Source organism: Acipenser ruthenus, chromosome 3 (assembly GCF_902713425.1).
Source record: "Acipenser ruthenus chromosome 3, fAciRut3.2 maternal haplotype, whole genome shotgun sequence".
NCBI classification, from domain to species: Eukaryota; Metazoa; Chordata; class Actinopteri; order Acipenseriformes; family Acipenseridae; genus Acipenser; species Acipenser ruthenus.
In genome coordinates, this window is record NC_081191.1 from 58,625,138 (window position 1) to 58,650,918 (window position 25,781).

General features: G+C 36.4%; 1 protein-coding gene across 5 annotated transcripts in view; it reads left to right on the top strand.

Annotated features, from left to right (window-relative positions):
- The window catches only part of LOC117394468 (collagen alpha-1(XV) chain-like), a 145,619-nt gene extending 121,261 nt beyond the window's left edge, over window positions 1-24,358 (top strand). For 3 of the 5 annotated variants that reach the window (XM_059014358.1, XM_033992799.3, XM_033992800.3), the window contains 25 exons: window positions 5,102-5,146; window positions 5,592-5,654; window positions 7,182-7,217; window positions 7,306-7,389; window positions 7,658-7,714; window positions 8,378-8,413; window positions 9,704-9,766; window positions 11,236-11,325; window positions 11,670-11,705; window positions 12,101-12,154; window positions 13,848-13,904; window positions 15,405-15,464; window positions 15,596-15,637; window positions 17,135-17,180; window positions 17,779-17,859; window positions 18,575-18,600; window positions 18,697-18,795; window positions 19,428-19,563; window positions 19,651-19,715; window positions 20,004-20,132; window positions 20,441-20,500; window positions 20,826-20,888; window positions 20,977-21,174; window positions 21,395-21,510; window positions 23,044-24,358. In XM_059014358.1, the coding sequence (XP_058870341.1) occupies window positions 5,102-5,146; window positions 5,592-5,654; window positions 7,182-7,217; window positions 7,306-7,389; window positions 7,658-7,714; window positions 8,378-8,413; window positions 9,704-9,766; window positions 11,236-11,325; window positions 11,670-11,705; window positions 12,101-12,154; window positions 13,848-13,904; window positions 15,405-15,464; window positions 15,596-15,637; window positions 17,135-17,180; window positions 17,779-17,859; window positions 18,575-18,600; window positions 18,697-18,795; window positions 19,428-19,563; window positions 19,651-19,715; window positions 20,004-20,132; window positions 20,441-20,500; window positions 20,826-20,888; window positions 20,977-21,174; window positions 21,395-21,510; window positions 23,044-23,260 (1,959 nt within the window). In that variant the 3' untranslated portion in view covers window positions 23,261-24,358. The remainder of the gene's footprint in view (window positions 1-5,101; window positions 5,147-5,591; window positions 5,655-7,181; window positions 7,218-7,305; window positions 7,390-7,657; window positions 7,715-8,377; window positions 8,414-9,703; window positions 9,767-11,235; window positions 11,326-11,669; window positions 11,706-12,100; window positions 12,155-13,847; window positions 13,905-15,404; window positions 15,465-15,595; window positions 15,638-17,134; window positions 17,181-17,778; window positions 17,860-18,574; window positions 18,601-18,696; window positions 18,796-19,427; window positions 19,564-19,650; window positions 19,716-20,003; window positions 20,133-20,440; window positions 20,501-20,825; window positions 20,889-20,976; window positions 21,175-21,394; window positions 21,511-23,043) is intronic. The other 2 variants (XM_033992802.3, XM_033992801.3) reach the window with 2 other exon arrangements.
- Window positions 24,359-25,781: the final 1,423 nt, after the last annotated feature.

Genomic DNA, 25,781 nt, shown 5'->3' on the forward strand with positions numbered 1-25,781 from the left:
AAGCTGGTAACAGTCTTTCATGATAACTTGTATCCTTTTTTTTCTATTACATTTTGCAAGTTCATAAATGAAGAAAAGGTTAACTGAAGTATATATCTGTTTTATATTTCTTTATAAACTGTTCTGCTGTGCTTTGGCTTAATTACTTTGACAGATTATTTGGCATAATGAGGTACTGCTACATATTTTCTAAAGCAAATTTTATTAACTAGCTGTGGGAAAGTGGTTTGCAGTGCGTAGAGGTGATGCAATGCTTAAACAGATGACAAACAACAAAGTTCATAGTCTAAAAACTCCTTTTTGTTTTATAATCCTAGTCATTTGGCAACTGTAAATAAGTCACTGGCAATACACAGCAACGTGTATTGCACAGTGAATCCTCGGGGTTCAGTCCCGAAATAATAAACGGAGTATAAACACACACAGAACACGATCACAATTCCAGAGTGAGTGCTATATGTGAAAGTGGTGAAATACAATTTATTAGTTAACAGTAGTGCAGTGCTGTCCGGGTTGGTGCTGGCCTTTTGCGACAGCTCCTGGAACGTGTTAGCTGTCTAACAGTGAAAAATGAGTAAAATTGGAACGACAAACACAAAACTCATGGTTACTTTAAAGTCATTAAGCGGTTCTCTCGCAACCTTAACAAAGGAGTAGTTCGCTTTGCCACATCCTCTTTTGTACCTTCAGCCCGCCCCCTTGGTTAGTGAATGCAATCGCTTTCTCTCCAATCCGCGATTGCCACATCGCCTCCCGTCTGGGGTGATGACTTGGTGTACTGTAGCTCTGCCCCCTTTCTAGATGGCCCCCTTTCTAGACTTCCACCTTTCCCTGGAATGAATTGCCAAACCATCCAGTCTGGGGCACACTGTTCCTTTTACACAGCGTCCTCACAGATCGGGAGAGAGATTTATACAAAAGATTAATGGGAAAATGGGGCAGTTTTTGTTGAAAAGTTAGTTGTTTTTTTTTTAAATACTTTTTTCCTTCAACCCCAAAAACCGAAGCTGCTATGTTTTGGGTTTGGGTCGTACGTTTAAGCTGCCACCAAACCAATGAGTTATGGTGATGCCAAGAATTTTCAAAGTATGTTAACAGATGTTAATATGGTTGAGAAAAAGAGAGTCACGAGAGACAAGTTCCAGTTATTCAAAGTCTGTTAGTATAAAAAATGCTACACACACACTCTTGTACTTCACATGCAGCTCAAATACAGGGTGCAAGGGTTGCCTTCGGGTCTGCAGCCAACTCTCCCCTCTCACTGTACGCTCTCGCAATGTTGCTTGCCCACTGAACAGCCATATGCAACACTGCTCCTCCTGCTCCCACCTGGCTTTGTCTCAGTCTCTCTCCCGGTATCTCGGTCACAACTGGAGCATGTTTATAAATGCCTTTCCCATCCCAGTGGCATTTGTCATTGTTGAATTCAGATAAAACAGAGGTTTTTCTAGTGGGCTCACAGGACCATCTAAAATGAAATGTGGGATTACATGAGCTCAATCCTTGCAGTCTCTCATCAAACTAGAAATTAAGAGTTTATCAAAAGATCTATCATTTGAGACTCATATTAGGGAAGTATATTTTTACCTTTTGAGAAATATAGCCAAACTTAGACCAATTATTTCCGCATCTGATGCTGAGAGACTAATGCATGCCTTTATTTCATCTAGAATTGATATTGTAATGTACTTTTTTCCTGGTATCCCAAAACGTGTGGTATCCCGCATGCAGCTTGTTCAGAATATAACCTGCCAGAATTCTGCCTAAAACCAGGAAAAGTGAACATATTACCCCTGTTTTGGCCTCTTTAGACTGGCTCCCTGTGCTGTATAGAATTGATTTTAAGATGTTGCTGTTGAGTGGATTAGCACCTAGTTATTTGCAGGAGTTACTGACCCTGTATTTTCCAAACCGCACTCTGAGATCACAGAATGCGGGGCTGCTGAACAACAAAAGCAACACGGGAGGTAGGGCTTTTTCTTGTAGAGCTCCTAAATTATGGAATGCTCTGCCTTCATTTGTCAGGGAAGCTGGGACCGTTACATTATTCAAGTCAAGACTAAAAATGCACTGTTATAAAATGGCTTTCTTGTCTTAGTGGGTTTTAATGTAACTTTCAAATTGCTGCTTAGGCTGACTGAAGGGAAACCATGGTCAGGAAGGCAGTGTAGACGAAGCCAAGAAAGCAGGTGAAGGCTGGGGAGGAGGAGGCGAACTCTAGCACACAGCAGGGACGGAATGAATGAAAAAAAAAATAACCAAACTTATTGAAAGTTGAACTACAACAGCTTGAGATAAAACAAAATACCTGCTGTCTGGAGTTAAAACTATAATACGTTAACTCTAACAACCCAACAACACAAGTATAGTACTGTTATACACTGTCAGTATAACTGACATACTGGCAGAGATGCTAAACGCTACTCTCGAATCTGCTCATCCCCCCATAGTCCCTTACACCATTCCTCAGATGTGGGCCAACTTATGTCATTGCATCTTCTTGCCCTTTCAGAGTTTTTCAACCACAGTTTTACAGTTGGTTCTGGGTCAAAAACCTCCAAGGGAAGACCTTCAGCTACAATTCGAATCAGATTCGATGTAGTACTGGTGCTGAAACAACAACGCACGTCTGTTTTTATTCGATTCATAGCATTGAAGACTTGCTCACACGGCACTATACATTTCACAGTGTATAGATAACGGGTTGAAAAAAAGTTTAAGATTTGCTCCCCCACCCTCATACTTCATTACTCTATTATATATAAGAAGTTAAAACTCACCTTTTTGCTCTTCCTTCCCTTGCTTTGTTGTGAAATGATGCAAGGTGCTTCATGTGTGTAATAGTAGCAGCAAATTGTCCCGCGTCAGTTATCATGTTAGCCTCATTACTGTGCAACCATGGCTGTAACTAGCTATGAGGACACAGAGGTCATGTCCTCACTTGTTTTTTAGCATCATCAATGCTATACAAAATTCTCGTAACGTATAAAAGACTCCTTAATTTTCTCTGTTGGTTTGCTGTGTAACATAGATTTGGAGTTTGAATAGTAAATAAAAAGCTGTCATATAAATACTGCCAGCTATAGCTTGAAACCTAAGTTTGACCTCGGTAGAATGTCAGCTCTGGTTATGGCCCTGTGTGCAACAGCACGTCCAGACCTCGCCTGAATATGCACAGCCTGCAAATTCTGTAGCCTCTGACTTCAACTCTTGCAAGAAAAGTGAATATCTTGTATATCAAGTACCTCATTTCAATAACGGTTGTAGCAAGACGACATTCTTTTAAGCTTTCGGATACTGCCAATTCAAGCCTGTGGGGCATACACCAAAAATCTACTATGTGACTGGCTTTCTTTTTTAATTTAGCTTGTACACCTGCTTCCGAGCCCATGTTAAGACGCGCCATCGACAGTAAACGCCACCTATTTTTCCATCAAGTTAATAGTAGCTTTGCCCAGTGACGAAAAAGCCTCTTCTATGGAACTAAACATGCCATTGGCATTTGCATGTATTACAGCTTGCAGTCTGACAAATTTTACATCTTGGCCATTGGCATTAACACATCTTGCACACACCACTTCTTTCTCAGTAATGCCCTTGTCTGTGCCCCAATCAGCCAGTACAGATATGTAACGTTGTTTTAAAATTATTTCTTCAGTGTCGCTTTCCAGTGATTCTGCTATTGTCAAAAATAAACTTAGCACATTTCACATCAGACATGTAGTTCATACTGATAGGTACCCAGTTTTTCTTCTGTGTTTTCGGCCACAGTACAAATTTTTGGTTATTGTGTAGGCTGTGGAAAATTTTGCTTTTAGTTCAGGAAGTGTTCTGTCATCAATTGTGGAGTCAGCTTTTTCCACTGCTTTTATTATAAGACCTTGCTGTTTTCGTGTCAGAAATCACAAGCAGCTTTGTGCGAACTGCTGTTATCTTTGTCAAGAGTATCTTTTTTAAACATAGTACAGCCGGTAAGCATATCGGATTTACCAGCGAACTTTTCTCCAGCGGATATGCACAGGTTATATAGGAGAACAGGGCCATCGAATCGTTCCTCTTTTTTCAGCCAGCTGTAAGTTTGACGGTATGTTTTCAATCTCCTTTTAAAAAAAAAACTTGGTTTTGATGCCATTTTCACAGATTCTGTTTAAACATCCCACAGCCCTAGTCACATGACGTGTACTATTGCAGTTCTGGCGGCTCACATGATGGCAACGAGAACTTGACATAGAAAGTGGCGTTAGTGTTTTGCGGCAGCGCTATGTACAAGAGAAGTCTTTTTCCAAGGCGAAACCACATTTTAATTGTGTCAACCTCCCCACCCCCCACAGTAGCCGATGACGAGTGCTAATTAATATATGATCGTAGAGACCAATTTTGGTCGCCCACAGCCTGCAAATTTGAGCCTTGTTCTGTGTATACTGTTATTTAAATCTGTTATTTAAATGGTCTGATTGTGGCAGTTGTATGTGTGACATGCTATACAAATGTATTATGGTTTGTTCTTTTTTTCTGCTATGTACTGTACAGTGCTTTGCAATACTTTTGTATAAAAAGCTCTATATAAATTCAGTAAATAAATAAATACATAACCAGTTTGTTTTCCATTATTTGAGAGTTGAAACAGAAAAAATGAAAATTAACCATTCTAGTTTCCATTATTAAAAAGTTGAAAAATGAAAAAAGAACCAGTTCATTTTTTGTTATTCAGAAGTTGAAAAATGAAAAAATGAACAATGAAAAACAAGCTGGTCATTATTGCTTTTGTGTTGCTCTAAAGCTGAAAAAAGAAATTAACCAGTTTTGTTTTTCACCATTCAACAGATAAAAAACAAACAACGAAACAAACATTGTTTGTTTTTCCGTTATTCAAAAGCTGAAAAAACAACATACTAGTTCATTTCTCGTTATCCAAAAAAACAACAATGAACAACGAAGTTGGATCTAACTTCAGCCTGCTGTAAAATTAAGGAATTGGGTAATTACATTAGTGCAAATTGCAAAGTAACCATTTTTTGGTTGGTCTTTCAGCTAAAAGTAGTAGAAACAAATGTAATTTATGCTTATCAGTGTGGTCATCATTTTTATTTGTTTGCTGCAGGGCGAAAATGGTACTATTGGCCTTCCAGGTATAGCCGGCGAAAAGGTAAGTCATTTTCCTTATACCACTAAAACATGAATGTCAAATTAAATTAGAGCATTTTCCCTGTAAAATTTTCTGGAAACTCTTACTCTAAAATTATGTAACATCCAACAGCACATGTCAGTATTTGAGTTTTTTGTCTGTAAGGTTTATATTTTAATGATTTAGATTCACTATGTAAACCGCTATGTGTAATATGTGTAGTCTGAATTAGATACTATATGGTCTATGTCTTCTTTGTGACCAGAGCAACGCTCTAAGAAGTGTTAGCTTGATTTTTCAGGTCTATTATGTGCATTGAAAAAGTGGCAGATTTAAATACCAGCATCTCTAACAGTGAATGAGTGTCGGAGGTCTTCTATGTAATGGAAAAGAGAAGAACATTTCTGTTAATACACAGAGAATGTTGTTGAATCCCAGTCTTAATCATCCCTTCTCCTTCCCTCAGGGTGATGCAGGATTGCCTGGACAGCAAGGACAACTGGGAGTGGCTGGACTTCCAGGGCAAAGGGTCAGTTGTGTTTCTACATCTTGGTTGGTTGGTTGTTTTCTGCTTGTGAAACATTAGACATTTTTAGCATGACTTCTATCCGAAGTCCTGTTGCGATACTATTAGTTGCAATATGAGCTATCACACTGTGTTATTCACCAGTGACAATGGCATTGAGATGGCTGAGTCAATTGTTGCAATCATTGCAGATCATCTAAATGATATGCAATAATATCAATAATTGGTATTGCTGTCTAAATGAAAGTAAACACTTCCCCGTCAAGAGAAAGACTACGGTAAAAATGATAAATTTTTCCCTTTTATGCACACACCTCTCATATTAATATAAAACTATTTAATTTTAAAAATGGAAAGGTATTTGAGTCAGAAACGCAGCTTCACAATCCAGTTGTTCAGAAGTTGGATTCGCTTTATGAAACACTGTCCTTATTTCAATACAAGGCATACCAAACATGTTTCCATTTTTTTATCTAAATTTGGAATCATCAATCAATCATTTTACCCGAGTTTCTCCCAATTTGGAATGGCCAATTTTTCAACCCGGCTCACCACTGCATCCCCACACTAACTAGGGAGAGACGAGGATGAGCACTCGCGTCCTCTGAAACATGTGCCGTCAGCCAATCCACTTTTTTCACACTGCAAGGACTCCACAGCCAACCTAAACCCTCCCCGCCTGGGCAGCGCTTGGCCCCTGGAAACTCCAGGCCACAGTCGGCAGTGGCATAGCCTGGATTCGAACTGGTGATCTCCAAGCTATAGGGCGCATCCTGCACTCTAGGTGGAGTGCTTTTACTGGATGCGCCACTCAGGTGCCCACATGGTTCCAATTTTATACTTTTGATCCACAGAAAGATATCATTAATGATAAAAAAAGGGTTTTCTGGGTGGAAATATAACTTCTTGCTACACATGTAAATGCTCTTAATTACATCTAGGCTACTTGCCTGTTTTAAAATTCTGAACTTAACTTAATGCAAGTAGATTTTTTTATGTATCTCAGGCCTACTGAATATATTAAAAAAAAAAAAAAGCCAGGGACTGTGCGAAGACCAATACACATTGCTGTCCAAGATCACAGTAATTGAACACCTACCCACTTAGCTGTTCCATTTTCAAAGTTATTTACGTTTTGGAATTTGTTTGTGTGTCGCTAACTTTTTATTTGTACATCGTTACCTTTTTGTTTGTAAGTCATTGACTTTTTGTAAGTCAAAATATTTTTATTATCAAAATATTTTTATTTGTTCATTAGTCGTTAACTTTTTTATGATGCTACATATCTCTGACTTACTAACATTATCCGCGCCATTGTCCTGTAATATTGCGGTAACTGATTTGACAAACAGTACAAATGATAACAATTTCTGTGGCACAATATAACAGTATCACTGCAGCCCTAGTACTACTTGAATATGTTTGGTTCCAGTGTAATTGAGTACAGTGGTATCAGAAGATATGGCAACAGAAATGATTGTTGTCCCCACGTGTGCTGTCTAACAAACTGTGTTTTTGTTCTATACACAGGGAGAAAAAGGAGAAACAGGGGATATAGGACAAAAGGTATAATTGTGTTTACACTGTTCATTGTGCTGGTTAAAATAATTTAAGAGGGGCTGTTTTAACAACATCCATTATTTCTGTTATGCAGGGTGAACCTGGGCAGGATGGAAAGAGTATAATAGGCCCACCCGGCCTACCCGGACCACCAGGACAAATAATATCCCTGCAAGATGTAAGTAACTCTTTTATAAAAAAAATATAGCAAGCTTCTGCTCTTTTTCTATCCCATTTGCTTTTTGTTAATGGAATCTGTATTACTGTAAATAATATAATGTTACTCCACTGGTCTCTTTCTAGATGTAACTAAACTAAAGATCAGTCATGAGTGTCACACATGAGTTGCTCTTTGCACATAGGGTGCTTGTAATAAACTAAAAATACAACTCTTGTTAAGAAACTACCTGGAAAGTTATTTAAAAGTAAGTGTTTTGTCTTTCCAGCTTATGTTCAACGATACTGAAGGACTACTTAATTTCACTGACAACCGAGGACCACCTGTGAGTACCTGGCTATGTAAAGTAGCCTTAAAAGCTCATTCTGTTCACAGGTGTGCTGGCATGTTGATCATTTAACGTTTAAACTGACTGCATGCCTTCTCCAAAAACACCAATGCGTTGCCCATTTTACACAGCTTACCAGTGGTTCTCTATTAAAGGAATGATCATACTTTTTCTTCACAAACTTATTTTACATTTTTTCAAGTTAAGCCACAAACTAGCAGCATGTTACTTTAAATATGGATATATACCATTCTGCAGCAAAGAACTAGCCAGTTTAGTTTGATTCTATAACTGCAGGTATAACCCCTGTAATCTGATTGGCTGTCATTCATGTACCTCTAGGACAGTTTTGCACATATGTCCCTTTTCTGGACATACACAAAGTATGTATATATTAAACATGTCAATTAAAAAAAAAAAGGAAGAAACTCCAAAATGTACATTATGCTCGCTGGTGTTTGCTATTGTTTTTAGTGGTATCATATATCTGATGGAGAGCTTGCCGTGGCTTTATCTGTACTTTGGAACTCTTCTTAGAGACAGTGCTGTAGATGGACCATATATGCATTTAAAAGTAATTTGTTCAAATGGTAGTAAACACATTTTAACATAACCATTTGCCTGTTCTACTTGCTTCTGTTTATCGTCTGCATGTTACAGGGTCCTGAAGGCATTCCTGGTCGAGCAGGATTTCCTGTAAGCTTGTTTTATATGTTTTATCACAAAACCTTATAAAACATTATAGTACCGAGTATCTAAATAGCAAGCAACCAAAAGAAAATGAATAATCAAATTCAAAACACACCCTTCATATTATATATTAAATATATCTTGAACATTCAGGCTTCAAATCATACACTGTATGTTTGTAAAGTCAGCCACAAAAGTATTTAAATTGGTGTGTTTAATGTTTGTCACTTTTGATTTTTATGTATGAAGGTACAGTATACACTCTTGTTTCCCAATACTTTTTGGAGGGACGAGTACAGTATATGACTTTGCCACTTTATTAGGACCTGTCTTCCCGATTGGATTTGGCATCGCCCTGGTGTTTACTTGGGAAGGTCCAACGAATACTATAGGTCCAGGTCCTAATAAAGTGTCCAAGCAGTATACAGTAAGTGTTTACTATAAACCTCAGAATCACTAATGTCATGCCTTGCTTCCAGATCATTGGTACTATACTGTGCAATGCTATACAGCATTTATTTCTTGTTTTTCTATTAACCAAAAATGTGGTGTGGAACACGTTCTGCACAAGGTGAGGTACAAAAACAGTAAATACCTACCCTCAGGCTTTTTTAAAAAAGAGAAAATAAAAAGCCTTCTCAAAACCTTTTGGATAGCATTTGAGTATAGTACAATAAAATGTTGGTTGATTTTATACATGTGTGTAGGTACACTGGTTTTGCAGTGTCTTTGTATATGTTAAAACGTGGATGGGTCCTGAGTGGCTCACCTGGTAAAAAGATTGCTGTGTAGTGTGCAGAGTGAGTCATATACACTCATGGAGCGCAGGTTCGTGTCCTGGCTGTGGGAAGTCGCCAGTCTCTGGGGATTCTGGAGGGAGCGTTGCAGGTTAGGGTGGCAAAACTGTTAGGAACTGTTTCTGCTGGCCAGGTGTCCAGTGAACTCAAAGGTGGACACCTGCAGGGCTGGCCTTTGTCCTGCAGAGTCTGGTAGCTCCCTGACATCCGCTCTCGAGTTCCTGGGTGTAAAAAAGGAAATTGGCTTGATCGGACGATACTCACGGAACCTTCAGTTCTCCTGGGCTGTGTGGGGAATTGCTGTGGTCAAGTAACATAATTGGCCATTCTAAATTGGGGAGACAATTGGGGTAAAATAATTGGGCACTATATTTAAATAGAAAAAAAAACAGCAGTGGGCAGCTATTTGATTCGGTCATTTTGTTCATTCTTTCTGAAATAAAATACAATAGTGTCTAATTATGATTTCTTAATATAAAACAAACGTTTCTATGTGTAGGGACCAAGAGGACCTAAAGGTCCTACAGGTTTTCCAGGCGTACAAGGACCTCCAGGACTGAAGGTAATTCCAAGATTTATTTATTTATTTATTTATTTTGGGTGTAATCGATCTGCACTTGACCAAACCTTCCCAAAGACAAATGTTTCAAACTGCTTTGAGACATTATTGATTGTTTACTTGACTTAGTTCTAGTTTTACCTCTATTTTAAAATATCTGCCAATGGTTAGATTTAGAATTTAAATTAAATACATACACAATATATAATAAATAAACATTCTTCATATGTATGCATTCAATAAGATATCATATAGATAGATTAAAATATTAAAATATATTAAAAGAGTGAGTTTTCAGTTTATCAATTACTTTTCTTGTGTGAACCTTTTTCAATAAAAGATCCTATGAAGGAGATAAATTGAGGAAAGAATAGGCCCAGAGTACAACTACTAATAGCCTATAAGTACCACCACAATTTGTTTTCCAACACACTTTCCCTTGACAAAGATATGTTAAACGTACCGAAATGTTGGGATATTATACATCTGAATCACCAGTAACTGATTTGTGACAGTACTAAAACCATGCATATTTCTGTATGTGCTCTCCGGACCTCAGTGATCAGTGTCATTCAGCAGTCAATATTCCATGTCAGCAGTGGGTATACTGTGCCACATCTCTGAATTAGAATGTCTCAAGTTTAAACGCAAAACATATTGCTGAAAAATCCCATGCAGCAAACATGTGTCTTGTATTTATTCTATATGCAGTCTGCAACCAATTTCCTAACCAAATGTTGGACAAGTATAAATCAACAATAATCTCAATATGCTGAGAGCACTTTGTTATTCAAAAGAATGAAACAAAAAAAACAATGTGTAGACTCTTCCCAAAAGAGTTTGATATCCACTGAGAAACGACAGACACAGAGGATTTGAGGTTGCAAACGCCGCTCAGGCGTCCAGGTTTATTTTATATACAAGCACTTACAGTGGTTGGTGGCTGCCACTAGGGTATCAGCAATGGTAGTCCTAGTGCGGGAGAATGTATACACACAGGTACATGAATATATACAAAAGGCAAAAACAAAACACTACAAAACAAAGCTAGTAAATAAAAGGTGGCCGATCTCAGGCCGTGCGCTACTCCCACTAAAAGGGAGGTCCTGCACCAGGAACCACCTTTCTAGACCATTTTTAAAGGCAGGTGACCAGGGTTAATTGATTATCAATTATTCAATTGGCACCTGGCCACCTGCTGCACATAATATTTCAATTAGGCAGAGGGGGAAGTCTTCTCCAACCGGCCCTGCCATATCTAATCAAACAGAAACACATTTTCTTTACAAACCACCACCAATACACACTATATACAGGGGCAGGTCTCAGCCCTGCCACACCTTCAAAAACATGTGACACCATGGCGATTAATCGATCAACAAATGATTAATTGGGGCTCTCAAAAGAAAAGCCATGACAATCATTGTTGCAGCTTTAGTATTTATTTATCAATAGTATTGCTTTTTTTACAGGGTGAAAAGGGTGAAGCAGGGTCTATCATTGCAGCCGATGGATCTCTGATGGCAGGATTAACCGGACCAAAGGGACCAAAAGGAATTCAGGTGACTATAAATTTGAATCCATCTGCCCTTTATTATTATTATAATTTGTTTATTTAGCAGACGCCTTTATCCAAGGCGACTTACAGAGACTAGGGTGTGTGAACTATGCATCAGCTGCAGAGTCACTTACAACTATATCTCACCCGAAAGACGGAGCACAAGGAGGTTAAGTGACTTGCTCAGGGTCACACAGTGAGTCAGTGGCTGAGGTGGGATTTGAACTAGGGACCTCCTGGTTACAAGCCCTTTTCTTTAACCACTGGACCACACAGCCTCCTTTATCCCCAAAGTCCTCCCATTTGGGTGATGTCTATTCTAAACATGTGTTATTTCTCTGTCCCTAGGGCGAGCCAGGTTTAACCGGACCTCGAGGACCAATGGTATAGCTTTTAAGTATATTTTACCTGAGTACAATGTATTATGAGCCAGATTTAATAGATTTCCTCTATATTAATAATTAAATTAAATTGTTCATTCTTAGAGTAATTTGTACAATGTATAATTAATATATAAATATGAAATCATTTTTTAAAGAAATAAACACTTCTGCAAGAACATTTTCATGATTTACGTTCAAACACTTGTAAATCGATCACATGTATTGTGCTGTCCTTAAGGTATACACACTTTGCACAAAAGACAAAGACTTTTAGACTACCATTTTTTCTGTGTTATGATAGTAATGAAACGGTCAAGAGGAACATACAATGACAATGCAGAGCAGACACCCATTAGATCCTAAAGTAACAAAATATATATATATATTTTTTTCCAGGGGCCAAAAGGACCACTTGGACCAAAAGGAGAATTTGGCTTCCCTGGACGTCCTGTAAGTACAGAAGGTTTTTGCAGCGAATATATATATTAAGGTGGTAAATGTCCAAAATTATGAAGAAATAGATTGCTTTTCAGACATTTACCGGCTAATCTTATGATTTACCAAAGCTTATTGGTAACTGCAGGTATATCATTGGGCAGCAGTGTGGAGTAGTGGTTAGGGCTCTGGACTCTTGACCGGAGGGTCATGGGTTCAATCCCTGATAGGGTACACTGCTGCTGTACCCTTGAGCAAGGTACTTTACCTAGATTGCTCCAGTAAAAACCCAACTGTATAAATGGGTAATTGTATGTAAAAAATAATGTGATATCTTAAAACAATTGTAAGTTGCCCTGGATAAGGGTGTCTACTAAAAAAATAAAATCATTGAAAAATGTGTTTATTCCTGCATATGAATTGTCAATTAACAAAATAATCATTAATGTCAAAGAATATATTTATTTCTGCATACAAATGTTCCATTGACAAAATAATCATTAATGAGCTTACAGTAATGCACAATCAAGCAATTCAACATGGTACTGAACAATATTGTGATCCACTTATGTAGAGCAACCAACATTCTGGTAAATGTGTGTATAAAACAATCTACAATTTAAAATAGCATTCTGTTAAATGCAAATGTAAGCATTTAGGACATTGTTTTTCAAAGAAAGTCACTCTTTGGTTATGACACAAAACACCACAAAGATAGGCAGTGAATAGATATATTTACTTATTGCAGCATGGTAGACTCTTGGACAGTACCCCTGAAGCCTTAAAATGCGCAAAAGCGATTAGAAAGACATTCGGTCATTAGCCAAAGCCACTTGGTTATTCTTGAGATTTACCAGTAAATGTCCAAAGTAAAATGCTATCATGTTTATTTCTAACATTTACTGCTTTACTTGGTAAATGTCGACATTTCCCTATAAATCTTAAGATTTGCCAATATTCATACTTTTACTGTAACATATATGTATTTGACCCTTTGAGTCAGACGTTTAAATTTTAACCCATTCTGGGATCATGTGTTCTATAAGACAAATAAGATTGTTCACTGGAAATAAGATTTTACATACCCTCACAAGTCCACAGCAAAAAAAAAGAACAATGGTGATACAGAACCTTTCTGTGACTGGGTCTGCTGCGTTTTCCACTCAGTTGGACTTTGCAGACCAGACCGATTTCTCCAGACTGATTATATCTGTCTGGCCACCAGGTGTCATATTTGCTCCACAAAAAAAAAAAACTAGATTCTTTCATACAAACAACTCCGTCATATAAATGTGCTACCATGCCCTCTATTAGTGTACAGTAATGTAAAAATTTAAAAAACAATTTTAAAAATAGATAGATATGTAATGGTGTCATCTTTATTTTTGGAGGTATCTTGATTAATAATGTCATATAATCTATTTTACAGTAATTTGATTATACATCAAATTGATTTTTTTAACACCCCCAGGATCTAATTAGATTGGATAAGAGGTTTTACTGTAGTCCTATAGTACAGTACTACAATTATTTTAGTTAGGGGAACTACAGTCCATTTGACAGAGATATACATTTGAGATGTATACAAAGTCCGAGGAGTAAGTTTGTTTTCCACACATTTCAGAAACAAACTTTCAAACTTTCAAACTTTTTTTTTTTTTAAATATTTATTTATATGAATTAAGTGATTTTTTTTTCTTGTTCATAGGGTCGCCCGGGAATGACTGGAAAGAAGGGCGAGAAAGGAGAAATTGTGACGCTACCAGTAAGTGAGCTATAAAGGCACAAGTTTGAATTTAATGAATAGTGTCTTATTAGATGTTGAACTTGTGTGTCTGGGCTTGCTCTAAAGTTTAGAATTTTAACAAATTGTTTCCTAAGATTTTAAAAAATAGCCATTGAAACTAATTACTCAAATTGTATAGAAATGTAAAACTAAGAGCTTATCTTGAAGCAAGTGAAAAGGCAATTTTTTGGAGAGGATATAAATATTTCATGAATAAACTTCATCAGACACCTTAACATTCCCACACGTATTGTTTCTTGGTAGTTTTTAAAATATTCCAATCCTCGGCAACGCGATATATTGGAAGCAGTCGAATGTACATACATCTGACAAAACACGAATTACGTTGTGATGAAAACTGGTTTTAAAATTGTTTAGCATGTTATCTGGAATGCCAGATTGTGGAGATATAGGGAGGTGACTGTCCACATTCTGCTGTCTGTATTTCACACTTTTTTACATGTGTCTTGAAAATACTAAGTTATTCCAAATACTGTAAGTCAGTCATTTTAATATACTATATGTGATACTAACACCTCATTTGCTTACCTGATTACACCAAGGTCTTAAATACCACCTTACACAACGATTCATTGGCATCTCTTATTCCATACTATTCCATACATGTTGCTGATATGTGTCAGTCATCGCCATTTCTTTATACCGATAGCTCCAGTTTAGAATCTAGAGCTGACGGGGGGGGGGTTACTGACAGGCTTCCTTAATTTGATATGTCTATGAGAATTAGCATTTGTCTTTAGACTTGCTTCAAAATAGAACTCTAAGCATTTAAAATTCAACTGATATAGTAGTATATATGTAATATATTTGACCTTGGTTTCAGCATTTTGTAATTGTGTTTTTCCTGATACGAGGAACAGCATATGCAATTAAATCTTATCAAATCTTATCAAGTCACTATACTTTATTTCTCAAGCTATTCCTGCTGAGCTGGTTGGAATTATCTCTATGAAGTATGCATGTTGTCTCAGTGTGTATTCCACATGTAATGAAAAGTATATTATATTTATAGCACTGGGGTACTAAATTATTGTTGGTCACCTTCATTTTACTAAATAATAGAGGTTTATTGCTATTAGACTAGTAACACAAGAAGGTTCAATTTGCTATAAACTACAAGAAATACTAATTTTACAGGTTTCAAATTATTTTACAGGTTTGAATTATTAATTTCCTGGTTTGCACCAATGCTGTCCAATCTTAGTATGAACCATGATATGTATAAAAGCCTCTTAGGAGGCATGTGCAGTGAATCCATCATAACAGAGACCAGCATCTTACTGAAGAAAATAAAAATCAATTGGAAAGTAAATTTGATATCTGATATATGAGCATATACATCTCGGGTTAAATCTGCTCAGAAAACGTGGTATTGGAGTTCCAGAAATATTTTATGAACAGGTACATACAGTTGTGTATCCGTGTTTTTAATAATGTGATTCGCTTGTCCATTTCTAGGGACCTCCAGGCCTGCCTGGCCCACCTGGACCCCCAGGTCCAGCCATCACCATTAAAGGAGTAAGTTCTATGTTCCTCGTTGACTGTGGCTGCTGTCTTTGTCTTCACCCTTTTATTTCCTCAGAGCCAATTATTTGTGTTCTATTTTTGATTCACCTTTTATTCACCAATCATTTTCCTCAATTTTAAAGACAGTTTTTCCAGTCCCTCCCAGACCTCACTGCAAAACTCCCGTAAGTGAAAGTGAACCCTTTCAAGTCGCTCTGTTATGTCAAGATTAAGTTTGCAAGTACATTGCTTTCAAGGAAAGCTCTTATCTCCAAGTGCCTGTGTGTCTCTTTGCTTTGCTCTTTCTCTGTACATCTTTTAAATATATGAGGCACAATTACAAGTCTGGACAGATAACAGATGCTAAGGGAAAATTGTCAAACGCTGTACAAAAACAGATTTTTCAAATGATGTGTTTTATTATGTAATGTAGTTATAAGCAAATGCAATTATCTGAATTAAAAAAGAAAGTTGATAAGTTTCATTCAGATCACTTGTAAATCTTGGCCTGCTGTATCAAGATTAATGAAGAGAAAGTGCAGCTTGGATTGTCTGCTTAAAATGGCTACAGTACTGTACAAACTTATTTAAAATGGCTACAGTACTGTACAAACTTATTTAAAATGGCTACAGTACTGTACAAACTTATTTAAAATGGCTACAGTACTGTACAAACTTATTTAAAATGGCTACAGTACTGTACAAACTTATTTTTCTTGAGTCCCTGGCCTCTCCAAATTGTTGAAAACATGTTCTAAGGTGCCACTCATAATTTTAGATAATTTAAATCTGTTATCTGAACATTCAGACTTGCTTCTTGCAGGTGATGAGTAAGGAATGAGAAGACAAGCTTGTTGCTTCTTTTAACCTCAACCCAAACAAGGCATAGTTTAACACATTTTACAAGCATGACGCATGATGATGAATAATATATATAAACTGAACAGAATACTACAGCATGCCATATGCAGATCTTTAAAGTGCACTTAAAACTAACAGGCTAAAGTAATGTTTAAATCATTGTTAAATCATTGTTTTGTTTTATACTGTATGTACTTTAAAACAATCTAAACATTCAGTAAATATAGAACAGACCACCAAGAAAAGTAATATAATTAGTGTGGAAATTTAAATCTGTTTTTCCTAATGAAACTATCTGGACGTACTGAATTTAGCAAGTCAGTTGCAACATCATTCTTTTTTTATTTATATGTAAATATAGTCATATCCTCCTCCCCTTTGTAGTACAATAAATGCTAGCTGTCTGATACCTTTCACTGATATCATTGGGTGCGATAAATTGAGTTTCAAATAAATAAATAAAGGGCATTTTAAGAAATGTTATTGAAACTTCTCTGTCATTGTACACATTACACATGAACACACAACGGTTTGACATTTTATCCAGGGTTCTATAAACAAAAACCTTACTTAATTCTCTCTTTTGTAAACAGTATTAGACTACAGAGAATCATATAATATAAATGATTTGTAACATGAATCAAATGCAGCACATTTGTTGCTTATATAAAATATAATTGCATGACAAAATCTAACATGACTGCAACACTACATAAGAATTGTCTATTGGATTTTCAGACAAAAAAACACCTTTATAGTGACATACTGAAATCTGTATTTGGATATTGTTGTTATTTATTTATGATTATGTATTTTGTTAGGTAAATGGAAATAAAGAAACGCAACATGAACCCACATTTACCCATGGTGAGTCATTTATAATCAGTTACTGTATGTTTCTCCACCTTTGTTTGTCAAACTCATGTTTGAATGTTGTTGGTTCCTGAAACTCCAAGCTAATAGCTGGAACAGTTCAGTTGGCTTACTCAGCGACTGTAGAATTCATAACATTAGGGTGAATTATACTACATTTGATTACAAACATCAACAACAAAAAAAGAAACCGAAAATTGGTAAATAACCAATTCATGAGGAAAATTATATACTGGTGACTTTGTACCTCATTATTCTTTTCCTCACCCGTTAACGATTTAGTCAAAAGCTACCCTAAGGAAAATGTATTGTTAATAATAATAATAATAATAATAATAATAATAATAATAATAATAATAATAAACATTCCCAGCAGCATTATTTTACATGCATTACATTTAAAAGTCAAAATAGGGTCAAATGTAATAGACACCTGTGCCAAGAGTCATTATTTTTTTTATGTAATGAGTAGAGTAGTAATAGTTGCCTATTTATGCCCTGCCCTTGTGACAAAATTGGCCTCTGACATCATACAAAAACCTCTACATGGTTTTTCTTAACATGTTTTTGTATTACTTTCCTACTTACATAGGACCAAAAGGACAAAAAGGATTGTTTGGCTCTAAAGGTGAAAAGGGGGACAATGGCTTTTTTGGAATACCTGGACCAAAAGGTAATGAAGTTTGGGTATGCATAATGGGTGAAGTTGTTTAAAAGTCACTGCAATCTATTTTAATGATCTAAACATGATCATAATATTGCCGCCCTGAAATGTATAAACCTGATTATTCAAAACCCTCATTTCATTATATTTGTAGTATTGTTCTAGTAGCTTTGTCATACTAATTCTTGTTTTCCTATTTCAACTGTCTTATTTAAAATGCTAAAACAGAAGCATTTAAACTACCTAAATTACTGTAACATTGCTGTTCGCAATGCTTTGTTTCACTACTCCCTTTACTGTGACTTCTAAGTTATCAGTCTTCAACAGCTATTCGTGTCAGGGATTTTAAAAGGCCTGGAAAACTAGCAGACTAGCCCAGTCTCTCTAATATCGGGTGTACAGCTGTATTATATAATTTTCTCAGTCAAGTTCTATTACCAGAGCTGTCCAGTAAACACTTCCACATAGTTTCACTGCCACAAGTTTTAACCTCTGGCCATTGAATGATACAAGATCTTCACAGATCTATTTAATTTATGTTTACAAACCAATTGGTCTCATATGCCATTCCCCTTTCATTAACCCCTCAAAACTCATATTTTAGTTACTGGCTGCTTTTAGATTCTGATATTTATGTCATGGACTGGCTAGCCTTTTTTTTCATCAGCATATATATACGTTTTAATTAAAAGCCTTTTAAAAAATGTGTTTCATCCTTTCACAGGCTGGTGGAATCCTGACGAGTTTAAGGTATGTTACATTCTTTATGGAATGTTTCTTTCCTGCGTATATAGTATGTACTGTAGTGTATATCTATTTTGGAACTGACAACTGACAACTTTGCAGGGTGAGAAGGGAGATTCTGGATATAAGGGTGATAAAGGGGAGAAAGGTGAAGCAGGTGTTTCTGGACCTCCTGGCCTTCCTGGAAGATCTGGATTGGTTGTAAGTCATGTTTCCTGCAGCAGATGCTGTAATCAACATTATCTTAAAATAAATGTAGAATTGGGGCCATAATTTAAAGCATGTGCAAAAACAGAAACTACTCAAAACAGTCAAATTATTTCCTGCTAGTCTACCATTACTGTTGTTTTATTCCTCCGAGATCATTACATTTGTAATCTAGGTTTGCTTGTGCTGTTTGGCCTGCATGGTTTGTTTTTTCCATGGGTGTATATGAAAAAGGTTTCTTTTCTTCTGTGCTTTCTAACTATGGCAGCAAAAATGCATCTTAGAAAAGACTTCTCAACACTGCATTTTTGAAATGAGGTAAGGATTGTACAGTGTTGTACGGTCTTTTTAAGCAATGTTTTATCTATACCTGCACAGTGCACGGTGCAATGCTAATATCCTTCCCCATCTTCAGATGCATTTTTGGGAGAATGGTTTTTAAACATGGTAAATAATGGTCTAAGTGGTACACACTTAACAGAATAAAATACAGGAAATAAATGAAATATTATGAAAATGTAGAATATCTTTTTACTGGGTATTTTAGTTCTACTTTTATATTGGTGGCTTTACGACTGTAGAGCATGCTGCTCTGTGTTCGCATAATGACATCCAGTTCCTCACAGGGACCCAAAGGCGAGTCTATTATTGGCCCCAGAGGGTCGCCAGGAGTGCCAGGTGTGCCGGGACAACCAGGGTTTGGAAGACCAGGACCGGCAGGCCCCCCAGGGCCACCAGGTCCACCCTCCCTCTTCGGTTCAGGTGAGCACCAGCCCTCATTTGGGAGCAGCCATTATAACCACGTACTGTAATCAGTAAATCACACAGTGTTGATGTTTCTGTTGTCAGCTGTTGCGATCCCAGGACCTCCGGGACCTCCTGGACAGCCAGGGCCATCTGGAGTTGGTAATCCAGTAAGTGAAAAAAACTAAAAACAGCATGGTGTGAAATTTGGACCAAGTTTTAACTAATGTGTTATTTTAAGGTTATTTAAGGTATGTTGATAAACATGTTCCTAACAGTTGTCAAAAAAGCCAAGAGACAAAAAAAACAACTATGTATTATTATTGAAAACAGTCTCAGGTTATTTTGTTTTTGTTGTCACCTGTCTAATTCCCAACCAATGCCCAGCAGACCTAAAAAAAACATTTTTATCTGTTTTCTTACTCTATTAAAAAGTCATTACTCTTTACCGCTTACAGACATCAACATACAGAAACATTGAAGCTCTGCAGAAGGAAACATATCGTACAGCAGAGGGCACCATGGTATATGTCACAGACAAGAGTGAAGTCTACATCCGAGTGCCACAAGGCTGGAGAAAAGTCCTGGTAACTATGTTTTATTTGCACAAAACATTTACACTGCCAAAAATATGCTGTATTGAATACATCAATGTACGCAAAAATTATATTTTCCTATTTTATACTGCTGCTGTCCCCTTTTTACTAGATTTTATATTGTGTGTTGTAATAATGGTAAAATTATAAAACCATGTAATATACCTAGAAAATGCTTAAATTCCCATGCATACTGGGAAACATTGGAAAGAATTTATTTTTATGAATGACGAACAAACTAGGTTCAATTGTTTGATTTGTGTTTGATAATGCTTTTAAAAACCGTTTTCTATCTTTAGCTAGGTGAACTAATTCCTTTCCCAAGTGAAATCCCATCACTTCCAGCTGCATCAGGTCTTGTAAGTTAAATTGAACATTTTAAAACATATTATATTACCAGACTTTGGTAATAGTTTATGTACTGTATGGATGCAAGTAATGGATTTTACTAGATACTGGCTGAAATGATTTGTATTGAAGAGTTGTGAATGCTTGTTAACATGTCAGCTTAAATCGAAATATTAGACATATTGTTATATAGAAACATACAGTACATGTACACATACATACATACATTAACATGTTTTATAATACATTTTTTTTGACATAAGTTTGTTGTTATTGTTTTGTATTGTGATATAATTATGAAGTAAAGTAAAATGCTAATCTTTTTTTTTTTTCCAGGAGATTCAAAGTTTCCTTCCTGGATACAATCTTCTTCCACACACAGTTCATACACAACCTGGAGTAAGTAAACAACTACAAATGTGCAGCTATGGCACATCAGTTACCATGTTACCAAGCTTGAAATTTTGGATGTTTCTGTCATTTCCAGCTCCATCTAGTTGCACTGAATGCCCCGTTTTCCGGGGACATGCGAGGAATACGTGGAGCTGATTTCCAGTGCTTCCAGCAAGCGCGGGCCATGGGGCTAATGGCAACATACAGGGCCTTCCTTTCTTCTCACCTTCAGGATTTAGCCACAATTGTGAAGAAAGGCGATAGATTCAACATGCCTATTGTCAATCTTAAGGTAATTAAAATCCATACTCAAACTACCTAATGATGCATATGAATTCACTGCACTGGCACCTTACTAGCTGAGCTATTGAAGTCTGTTTACTGGGAAGTGCTTTAAAAACATTCAATCACAGATTAAAATGAAGGCACTAGCTAAATCTGATTTTTAAAAATGTAAGTGCCGAACATGTTTGTGCTATACTTGCTCAACCAGGCTGTTTTGTTTCTTATAGGGTGAAGTGCTCTTCAACAACTGGATGTCAATATTTTCAGGCAATGGAGGCCAGTTTGACCCCCAGATACCCATCTACTCATTTGATGGCAGAAATGTCATGTCAGAACCTTCATGGTAGGAGTTCAATATACCAAATGCACTAACCTTACATTAGATACCTTAAATTAAAATATGGTAATATTATCAAAGTCCACGTTAAGTAAGTTGTGCGTTCTGGTTGGCTGAAAAGGATTAGTTATTATGCCAAAAAAATCCCATAAAATATGAAAGAATGCATATATAAAATATGTCAGGGGTGGCCAAACTTCCTGACCCTACAAGCCGATTGTCAAAGTGGCAGCAAAATACATTAATTGGGGTACAGTACTTTCATATGATGACCAGAGATCGCGTAACACAGTGCAAAGAGTACGTGATTGACTTGCGTAAATTGCATAAACCACGTTGAACTCTTGAAGGGGCTACTCTCCTGTGGTTTCTCAGGCTGCTGCAGCAAAGAAAGTGATAAGATGCAATTTCCTTATTTTTCATTTAGTTTAGTTTAGAAATAAAAAACAGCAATTAATTTCTTTAGGATTAAAAAAAACAATTGACTTGTATTTTAACAAGAACAAAAAACCTTTCGGTGCTTCCATTGGATGAAACAGATGTCAATGTAGCTGCTGATCTGCGTTTTGACCTTTCTTCAGCATTTAATATGTATACTGTAAGCGTTTTAAAAAATACTTTAAAAGCTGCGATGTGTAAGTTCATTATTTGAATTTGTTTGGATTTAAATTGTAAGGCAGATCTTCTCAGCGTACGGCATCAGACATAACTTTTTATTTTCGGCCACAAACCTGATCCTCTCGAGCTGTTCTCCCAAACTTGCAAGCGCATCATCACTCCACATGTAAGTAACCACACATGGAAGCTCCCCCATTGTGTATTTCTGGTCCTAGCGACCTTGCATATTCATTCAAGTAACTTTTAGCTGTTTAATGTTTGTAATTTATAATTTGTAAATTATAATACTGTATTCCTTATTGATCGCCTTGCAATATAAAGCATCCCAACTCTCTCTAAACACAGAATGTTGTATTTATTATATAGATTTACCTGCCAAAAATGTGGTTGGCAGATAGATACATTGGTAGGTTAGGTTGAGGGGGACTAAGACGGTGCCGAATAATCCAGTCGCTTATTCACCAGTCACAAACACGCATTGCAAGTGAGTAGATTCAACCATATGTTTTATTATTATGATTTTTAATGAAAAAACAAACTTCTTGGTCACGTGTTTCTGGCAGTTTTCAGATCGATTCTCTAGATACTGCATGCAAAACAGCAAAATTGCTATGCATATTCTTTACGCATTCAGTTTAAATATAGTATGTAATATATATATTTTTCAACGAGTAAAGCAGCTATTACACGGCTTATCTGGAGCACTGGCATCTACCGTCATTTACCCTGATTTGCCATGATTATTAATATACTTTACATTACCTTGTTATTCTTTACAATGCTTACATATGTTTCACGTTGCTTTCACTTGGCTTTATTACACTTTGCTATGCTTTTACTGTGGTAAAATTTTATAAGGGCAGTACTTGGCATAATGGTACTAAAATATTATTACAATGTTATCTTTCTTTTTTTTTTTAGGCCTCAAAAAATGATATGGCATGGCTCGAATAGAAATGGAATTCGACAGACCTCCAATTACTGTGAAGCCTGGCGAGCAGGAGACATGGCAGTGACAGGGCAGGCCTCCCTGCTGCAGAGCGGGAGACTATTAGATCAACACACACGCAGCTGCTCCAACAACTTCATTGTTTTATGTATTGAGAACAGTTACGTGCATGACCATAGGAGAAAATAACTCGAGCAGCTGCTTGCAAACATTAGGCACACAATTTCATCAGAGAAAAAGAAAAACAAAGTTGACAATTTTTTTTTAGCTTTTTGAAAGATGTAAATATTGCTTTTATGATGATATTGTTCAACCCACATACAATTAGCCGAAAAGATGCCAAAGAAAAGATACCTCAGTAAGCAATCCTTGAGTGGCATATGAAGGAAACATACCAGCAAAATGTGCTTTTTGTTGGTATGGTAACGGCACTGCACAATGGAGCTCATGAACTGTTACCCTTATGATCTGACAAACAGCAGCTGTAGGGTTTAGAGGGATAGTCTCATCATTTCCTTTCATATTTAAAACAAAGATATCTGCGGGTGCTTGGGAGTTACTTGTATGCTATTTGTTTATTTCTTCTGTTATAATTGTGTGTTTTTCCCATATAAAGACAAAATAATATATTCTGGGAAATTACCGGTATCATGACTGACCTAGAACTAAGCTAACAGCATATACTTTATGGCTCCAGTCAATTTATGTGCACTGCATTCACTATTTAATATTTTGAGGGTTCTGTTCTACCTGACCCACAAAGGACTTGTCTTGATAATTGTGAAAGGGCTTCAGCTCAGTGGGTTGTGTTGCAAACACAAGGATGGTCTGTGAAGGTCTAATTACATAGACGATGGCTTTTATTTATACATTAACAGCACATAATATAATGAAAACAAACGACACATAGTTTAATAAAAGTAATCTCATGGTGTAAGAGATCATGGGAATTACTTTTAAAGGAACAGTATAAAAACACATTTATTGCCTTTTTCTTTTCTAAAAGTAGTGTTTTATAAGATAATTGGGAAATTAAAGATTAACAGAGGTGCCGTGATATTTTTTAATAAATATTCTATTATAGGTTTTACAAAAACAAAAAAAAAACCTGAAAATGATTAAGAAATTACATTACATTTTAATAAAAGAATAGTCTTCCTACTTACAGTCAAAAAAGGCACTGACTGTGTTTTAAATAAAAACAGTTGTACTGTAACAGTAATTTGGAGGTAACCTGTATTTGTATGCTGTTACATGCTCATTGAATAAATGTGTTTTTTTTTTTTTTACAAACTTGACTCTGTTTTAATGTACTGCTTAAGTGATGAGGTGAGTTAATGTGTCCTAGTCTAATTAATGTTCAGAACCCCTGTAAAGTTTGGTCTAGCAGTATTATTATTATTATTATTCATTTCTTAGCAGACGCCCTTATCCAGGGCGACTTACAATTGTTACAAGATACCACATTATTTTTTTTTACATACAGTTACGTTATTATTATTTTTTTTTTTTTTACATGCAATTACCCATTTATACAGTTGGGTTTTTACTGGAGCAATCTAGGTAAAGTACCTTGCTCAAGGGTACAGCAGCAGTGTACCCTATCAGGGATTGAACCCATGACCCTCCGGTCAAGAGTCCAGAGCCCTAACCACTACTCCACACTGCTGCCCAATGGTATACCTGCAGTTACCAATAAGCTTTGGTAAATCATAAGATTAGCCGGTAAATGTCTGAAAAGCAATCTATTTCTTCATAATTTTGGACATTTACCACCTTAATATATATATTCGCTGCAAAAACCTTCTGTACTTACAGGACGTCCAGGGAAGCCAAATTCTCCTTTTGGTCCAAGTGGTCCTTTTGGCCCCTGGAAAAAAAATATATATATATTTTGTTACTTTAGGATCTAATGGGTGTCTGCTCTGCATTGTCATTGTATGTTCCTCTTGACCGTTTTATTACTATCATAACACAGAAAAAATGGTAGTCTAAAAGTCTTTGTCTTTTGTGCAAAGTGTGTATACCTTAAGTCAAGAGCCCTAACCACTACTCCACACTGTTGCCCCAGCAGTAAAACAAGGTAACCACACATCATTGTTTCAGTAAGGATTACAGGACTTAGGTTGCAGATATGGGTCTTTGTGTCACAGTACACAGTTTTAAATGCTGTGTTTCACTATTTTCCAGTGATCATGATATATTGACTTGTAAGCATACATTTGCATCACATTTCCTCTAGTTTCTACAATATCTTATCTATGGCATAGGAAGAAGATTGAATTTAAAATGCTGTTGCCTGTGCGATACAGGATGTGACCAGAAGGAGAAGTTACTGTAGCTATTTGTAGGTTTACAACTGCATATCGACCTACCAAATTTAAAAACATGATATGCTAAAGGGTGTGAAAAGAATTAAGTACCACCTTACCATAAAAGTTTGGACATTATTGTGCATGGGGCTTAAACCATTGCAGAATTGGTCAACCCTTATAGGAATTCTCATTTGGTTAAGAGGAGCTAGATTTTTTTTTGAAAGAATAACATGATATTTAACGGTCAATGATCACAAAATGCATGTTATTTTATAGTAGAAACAGAATGGAATTCTAGCAATTTAAATGTTTAGGGCTGATGCTAAGATTTGGATTGCCACAGTATTCCTCCGCTATTATCGAGAACTACAAATGTAATAACACATGCTATAACT